The sequence below is a fragment of the Chionomys nivalis genome, chromosome 21, assembly GCF_950005125.1.
Source record: "Chionomys nivalis chromosome 21, mChiNiv1.1, whole genome shotgun sequence".
Classification (NCBI taxonomy): domain Eukaryota; kingdom Metazoa; phylum Chordata; class Mammalia; order Rodentia; family Cricetidae; genus Chionomys; species Chionomys nivalis.
This window is the reverse complement of record NC_080106.1, coordinates 54,021,936-54,029,655: the sequence shown is the minus strand read 5'-3', so window position 1 is coordinate 54,029,655 and position 7,720 is coordinate 54,021,936. Positions and strand designations below refer to the sequence as shown.

The 7,720-nt window shown below is 41.1% G+C and overlaps 1 protein-coding gene across 1 annotated transcript in view; it reads right to left on the bottom strand.

Moving 5' to 3' along the window:
• Positions 1–248: 248 nt before the first annotated feature.
• Large1 (LARGE xylosyl- and glucuronyltransferase 1) overlaps positions 249–7,720 on the bottom strand; it is a 524,802-nt gene continuing 517,330 nt past the window's right edge. The window contains exons 14-15 of the mRNA XM_057753624.1: positions 3,963–4,158; positions 249–2,488 (exon numbers count right to left, since the gene is read on the bottom strand). Coding sequence (XP_057609607.1) covers positions 2,291–2,488; positions 3,963–4,158 — 394 coding nt within the window. The 3' untranslated portion in view covers positions 249–2,290. The remainder of the gene's footprint in view (positions 2,489–3,962; positions 4,159–7,720) is intronic.

Here is a 7,720-nt window from a genome sequence, read left to right as displayed (position 1 = left end):
CTGAATATGACAACTGGAGAGAGACGCACAGTCAATTCTGTGGTAGTTGGCTGCAGCATCATTAGTGAAGAAACTGAACTTAGCATGGCTTTGAACACCTTTTTGTCATGTTTTCCTTTTATAGTGTTCATTCATTACTTTGGTAAGAATAAATTTTGCATATATGCTATACACACAGATGCTTCCTTTATATATAAATATATGTGTATTTTATATATATGTAATATATGTATGTATAATGTGATAGATAATATTGTCAACTTGCTAGGATCTAGAATCAACTAGGGGAATCACCCAAGAAACAAACCTCTAAACATGTCTGAGTGAGATTATCTAGGTTAACAAAAGTGAGAAATCCCAAAAGTGTGGGTAGCATCATCCTATTGGATGGGGTCCCTGACTGAAGAAAAAGGAGAAAGCAAGCTGAGTGCTGATGCTAATCTCTCTTTGCTTCCTGACTACAGGCACAATGTGATCATGGCTTCAAGCTCCTGCTGCCATGTCTTCCCTATCATGCTGGGCTGCATTCTCAAACTCTGAACCAAAATAAACCCTACTGTCAAATATTTTATCACAGTAACAAGATAAGTAACTAACAAAGAAACAAACTTATCTGTGTCTATGTGACAATCCTAATTACAATTTTCTTCATTTTGTACAAATATAGGGGAAACGCCATTGAACACACTGAATGTAGTGGTCTCACTGATTGGACTGTTGGGGTTCCAGGGGACAAGAGAGACCTAAGAGTTGGCTATTCAATTTGCTTCTGATCTCCACGATTTGCATACTTAGAATAAAACATCACCACTACAGTAGTGAGACAGATGCAAAATGGAAATTTTGAAATGAGTTGAGGGTTAGAGGAGAAAGTAAGCTCTAACTCTGAACAGAAAAAAAATGTAACATTTCAAACAATGAGAAAGATGAGATGGGATAACAGAATGTGAGGTGCTGTGCATGGAACTGACTTTGCCCTCTAGACCAAGTATGTCATGTGGCTTCTTTCAAGAGTTGGAGGGAGGTGAGGAAGAAACAGTCCATACTTTTGTTTATTGAATGCAGCTTTCACTAGTCACATGGCAACTCAATACAAACAGCCCAGCAATGGGTAGGCCATTAACTCTTGTTCTCATCAATGGAAACACAACATTAATAGTGAAGAGTAAAGGAAATGAGTAAAAAGTTCAGTGTTTCCTCCATCTGTGAAGCGAAGAGGTGCTTACCAACCCCAGGACAAGTCCTGAGGGAAACTAAGGTCACTAACTCCTGTGCTTCCAAAAGGGAAGTTCCTGACCCTTTTCTGGAAGTGCCTGATCTCTTTCTTCCAGTGGCTTCCATGTGGTCACACAAGTCTTCGGACTGGGTTACTGTGAACTATTAAGTTCTTCTAAAGGCCTGAGAGAGGAATCATACCTTCTGTGAGTACTGAAGTAGTTCCTTGAAGCCCTTTCCTTGTGCCTTAGTTACTGTCCATAGAAGAATGTGACTTGCATATAGTGTTGGCTTCATTTTTCTGTAGTTCCTGTCATAACCCTGGGTCTTGAGAGTGGGTCATCAGAGATCTCAGTGTTAATTCTGAAGGAAGCTGTCCATGTGTGAACATTCTCTGAGGAGGCTCATCTTTGCTGGGCCACTGCTGACTGAGGGAGCTGATTTTTCTTTTAGAGCTTTAATGATTAGATAATTGTTTTAGCTTGGAATCCTAAATCAAAATGAATAGTATCTCCCAAATTCAAACAACTCAAAACAAGAGAGACTTTGAGAATAAAGAATCAATTCATCCTACTTCCAGGTCCCTGCATATATAATGTCCCTATGCAGGTCTCCAGATGGTAGTTGGGATCCTTGACTTGCTCTCCACTTGAGTAACTGGCTAGGTGGCAGGGGAAATAAAGATCCCTTCCTAGGAAGAAGTAGCTTGCTCTTATTTCTTGGCATGATTATCCCGTAGAATAGCCACTTCTTTCTCCACAGCTAGGATTTGAACCATAATTATTAAAAAGCAATTAGAGCATCCAGAAATCCTGGCTTGGTCTGTGATTTTGTGGTAAGTTGTTTACTCTTTGTTTGCTTCCACCTTTCCATGTCCCATTCTGGAAGCACCTCATGGTGGTGGACTGGGTTGCTGTCCAAGATCTCAGAAAAGAGCAGCTTTGAGGGGCCAAAGAGACAAAGGAAAACAAACCAAAGAAAACAGTGGTAGAGTTTGTCTTCAATGGCTGGGCCCCAGCCAGCAAGTGGCTCTTCCTCTGTGGTATGTCTCTCCCTAGCGGTGGTCTTCATAGTGCTAGCTGTTGTTCTCCGCCGTGAGATATTTCAGGGCAGCGAAGCCATAGCGTCGGGACATGTCTTGTTGAAACTCTTCCTTCAGGGTTTTGAGACATATGCGGTATTGCTTGTTGGAACGGAACTTAGTGATGTCGAAACTGGGGGCATGGGGCATGTGGATCATGTAGGCATTGGGCAACACGATGAACTCATACTCCTGGAAGGAGGGAGACAAGGTAATGAGAGATCTTGGATCATATATGACTTTGAATCAAGGGACAGGAGAATAACACTAGAAAGGGGGCATACTAGCTACAGAGTAACTTGCTTCAGGACCATGCCCATGAACTTGTACAAAATATAGAGGTCATCTAAACTTTGGTTTGCTTATCTACAAAGTGAGAGTGAGAAAATCTATCTTGAGGGATGATGATGAGTGTTTCACTTTCTTAATTCCCTGGAATGGGTAAAATTGTGTTTTATGAATCCCACAGGCAAATAGAGGAAAGCATATGGTTTGCTTCCAAAGTGCTGTGAAAGAGTCTAAAACAAAGGCAAGGAAGGCCTTGGTGATGGGAAAAATGAACTTTTCTTTAAACCTTCTCCACATAACATTTCTAGTCCCAGAAATACCACTGTTCTATCTAGGAACAGAAAAAGCAGGCCAAGGCTCATGGTCTGTAAACAGTTATGTTGGTCATGACATGGGTATCAATGAATGGATATCAGGTTTTGTTTTGTTTAATGAGGACACTTTTCAACAACCTTCTCCCAACACCAATGGTTTTCAGTCACCTAGCATAGCTCAGACTCAATGGAACAAGTGTTTCATGGATAGCCATTACTAACCTAATTAGTGTTCCCAGATTTTGGAGTACTCTTGCGGAGAAATATTAACACTGTGGCAAAAAGGAGAAGCCTGAAGAAGAATATGAATAGTGGGGTTCAAGGGATCCAAGTATCCCCTAACTTAACCAGAGCAGTTTTGTGCCTCTGTGTTCAACACAGAGGATGATAAACTACAGCCTTTCCGGTAGCTGTCTGAAGCTGTACTGAAATCCAGCCATGGACATTTATTTAGAGGCCATCTATGGAGGAAAAACAATTCTTGATCTGAGCAGGTGAAAGGTAGATTTGCAGGTCACACAATCTCCTCACACTATCTGGTCTTCTGCAGAAAGTGTGTGGTACCTAGGCTTCACTTATTTAAATTATGCAGACTTCTTCTGAAGTATATGTTTGTTAAGAATTGTATAAATGAATGAAGACTTTCAAGATTAAACACAGTCTAGAAGTCACTGCTGTTTTAATTGAAGGGTGGAATAATTAACCACATTTTAGTGGCATGTTTTGTGCTATTTACAGTGACACAATTATACAACTTGAAAGTCAAGTCATGACTAGTCATCCTATGCTTGCCTTCCTTACTGGATGGAGGGGTAAGATGATACATTACAGGAGACTCACATTTGCTTAATTCTGGCCAGGAACCCAATTCTCTTGTGCAAGAACAAAAGTTTGAGGTTTAAAGCCTAGAAAATCAGATTCATGTTCTCATTTTTAGTCCCTGAACACATCCTGTTCCTCTGAAGTTTGTTTTTAATCTTCTTATCTCCAAGGTTCTCTTTCAGTTCTAATATCTGTACCTGTCTCCTTCCCTGAATAATAGCAGTAAGGTGCTCTGTTCCTACCTGTGCATCCAGTTCCATGATGTGAGCCACTTTGTTCCAGCCAAAGCCCACAAATCTTCGATCGTACTCAGGGCAGTCTCGTCTCACAACAACATACGGCTCAAAATCAGCCTCCCACTCAACCCGGTAAGGCATGGTGGCAGTCCGCCACTTGGCAAAGTTTGTGGGTGCATGGCCCTTAGTCCAGACGTGATACCTGGGAAATATGGAGATTGGCTAATGAATGAAAGGATGGAAGCTGAGCTTTTCCCAACCCTGGTGTGGAGGAAGAAGAAATGCATTTTGATATGTTTTTCCTAGTGGGATGCACCATGTCCCTGCAAAACCCTTATTCAAGTTCAAACCTTTAAAAGGAAACAGGACCTTTACAAGCACAATTAAGTTAAAATTAGGGTGGGACTTGATCTTATGTCCCTTTATGAGAGGGACATTTGGACACACAGATACAGTGAGACTAACGCGCAGATCAAACAGAGCTTAGAATGACAGATCCATCAAGACAAAAGGGGGTATCAAGGATTGCTGGCAATCACCAGCAAAAAGACAGAAAGGAACAATGAAAGTGTCTTTCCTAGAGCTTTGGAAAACAACTTCTGACTCACAAAATTGTTAAAAAATAATCAACTGCTGTGTTAAACCACCTATTCTGTAGTGTTTTGTTATAGGAGCCCCAGGAAATAAATGCAGATTATCAGAGTTATCTGCCACTAAAGAGAAGACTTCATAGAAATGTCAGTGAACTTCCACGCACTTGGCACCATGGAATCTATATCTGATAATTCCCACCAGGGACCACTGGTGATCTGGTGATCCTGCTTAATCCTTAATGATAGGGAAGAACCTATGAGTAGGATACCCTCTGGTTATATTCTGTGGCAAGAGTGGATTTTTATAGATATAAAGCTTATTAAGCAGGTGCCTCTGTACTAACAAAATTTGAGATTTCCTAGGTAGGTCTGATATGACTCATGAGCCTTCAGATATGAAAGGAAAGAAAGAAACATGTTGTGAGCTCTTTATGAAGTCAGGGTGCAAAGAGCAAGGAACTAGGAGCTAATGAGGGTATACATCCAAAAGCTAGTAAAGATGAGACCTTACCCTGTGGTAACAAGGGAAGAAACCCTATTAGTATCTAACGAACAGAAAGAGGAACATGTGGCACTGGAGGAGACCTGTATTCTTCAGACATCTGCTTTCCATCCAGTGATACTCTGGGCAGAGAGTTGGCTACTCAGTGCAAGCCGACAGACAGTGAGGTTGAGTCTTTACTGCTTTACAGTGTTGTGTTTATGATATTTGCTATCTGGTGATGAGAAATGACCACATGACAATCAGAAAATTGTATTAGTTACAAATTTACTGTTTGGGGATTATTTTAAATGCTCTAGACACATATTGTTTTAAATTCTAAAAATGTATCCAATGTTGGGTTGCAAACAGTAACAAGGCCCAGGTAGCCCAGCCAGCTTCTGTGCCACTGTCCTCAACACTCATACAAGAGGAGAAAAATCAGGGGTTTGAGGCTGATTAGGACTCTGTTTGCACTGTATGTCCCTGAATTTACCACATCCCTTCTTAGGTTCCCAACTCATCTCAAAAAATTTCATTTCAGCTCTAAGATCCAAGGCTCTCTCCTTTCATATCACTATATTGATGCTCTGTTCTTACTTGTGTGTCCAGTTTCATGATGTGAGAAAGTGCACTGTGAAAGAGTGGATGGGTAATCTAAAACTTGAGAAGTGTCTGAGAGGTGTACCAGTGAGTGGGGGATATTTTCACTGTAAGTTGTGGGGAAGGAAGATGCAGGGAGTAAAATAAAGTTACAGTAGGGGCAACAAAATCAGAAAGGGGTTAGAAAACATGGTAATCCCGGTGTATTGGTTAGTTTTGTGTGTCAGGTGACACAAGCTAGACCTAGATCAGAGAGGAAGGATCCTCAGTTGAGGAAATGCCTCTCTAAGATCCAGATGTAAGGAATTTTCTCAATTAGTGATCAATGGGGGAGGGCCCAACCCTTTGAGAGTAGTGCCATCCCTGGGCTGCTGAGGCTGGGTTCTATAAGAAAGTAGGCTGAGCAAGTCATGATAAGTAAGCCATTAAGAAGTACCCCTCTATGACCTCCGCAGCAGCTTCTGCCTCCAGGATGCTGCCTTGTTTGAGTTCCTGTCCTGACTTCCTTCAGTGATGAATAGCAATGTTGAAGTGTAAGCCAAATAAGCCTGTTCCTTCTCAACTTGCCTTTTGTGATGATGTTTTGTCACAGCAATAGAAAACCTAACTAAAACACTAGGGATTTATGGAAAAGCTTTGTGAAATAAAAGTAAGGGTGAGATCCAATAGCTGAGTTGTAGGAGAGAGGAATACAGATAATTCATGTCTCTAGTCTAGAAACATCTCTGTAAAGCTAGCATGGCTGAGAGAGTAAATGCCCCAAGGCAGGTGGCATTGCAGTGGCTGATGTGGGATGTCCTTCTGTATATGTGTTGCTTTTATTGGTTGATGAATAAACCTGTTTTGGCCAAAGGTTTAGCAGAGTGAAATCAGCCAGGAAATATGAATGGAGATATATAGAGGGTAGGTGGAATCAAGGAGACACCATGTAGCTACCAAAGGAGAAAGATGCCAAAACCTTACAAGTAAGCCATAGTCTCGTGGTGCTATACAGATTAATAGAAATAGGTTAATTTAAGATATAAAAGCTAGGTAGGAATATGCCTAAGCCACTGGTCAAACAATGTTGTAATTAATACAGTTTCTTTGTGATTATTTGGGCCCAGGGGGTCGAAAAGCAAAAGGGCAGTCAGTCCCTGTTAACAAGTGACAGGACTGAAACTCTTTCCTAAATCTTTGTTTCATCAAAGAGGATGGACTTTTGCTAAACCCTCATTAAACCATACAGCAAATTCAATGTGTTGCTGGGAAGGATAAACAGGCTAGGAAAAGGAAAGGACTTAAGCTTCAGTTTCACCAATGCAGCAATTTTTACTAAAGTCAGATATGAGAGATAGAGATAAAGAGAGGGGGGAAGGAAGAGAAAGACAGAGGAACTGGTACTTTAATGGAGCATGGAAAAAATTTTGTGAGATGTCAATCACAGGTCTAATCTAAAAATTAGGCTATGAGCAGTTGATTTTCTGAGAATTTGATGAACAGGCAGCTTTGATACCTGGTGCCTTAGCAGAAAATGAACAGCATAAGTGATGACTGGGAATTTATATGAGGTTCCAAGCAAAGTACAGTAGGTGCTCTGGACTAGGGTTCAAATCCCTGTTCTGCTGAAAACAACCTAGATGCCCGTCAATGGAAGAATGGATCAAGAAAGTATGGAATATATACATATTAGAGTACTACTCAGCAGTAAAAAACAATGACTTCTTGAATTTTGCATGCAAATGGACGGAAATAGGAAACACTATCCTGAGTGAGGTAAGCCAGACCCAAAAAGAGGAACATGGGATGTACTCACTCATATTTGGTTTCTAGCCATAAATAAAGGACATTGAGCATATAATTCGTGATCCTAGAGAAGCTAAATAAGAAGATGAACCCAAAGAAAAACATATAGGCATCCTCCTGAATATTAACCTTCATCAGGTGATGAAAGGAGACAGAGACCCACATTGGAGCACCGGACTGAATATCAAGGTCCAAATCAAAAGCAGAAGGAGAGAGAGCACGAGCAAGAAACTCAGGACCATGAGGGGTATTGGGGATGTTCTATCAGGAACTCGCCAAGGCCAGCTGGCCTGGGTCTGAAA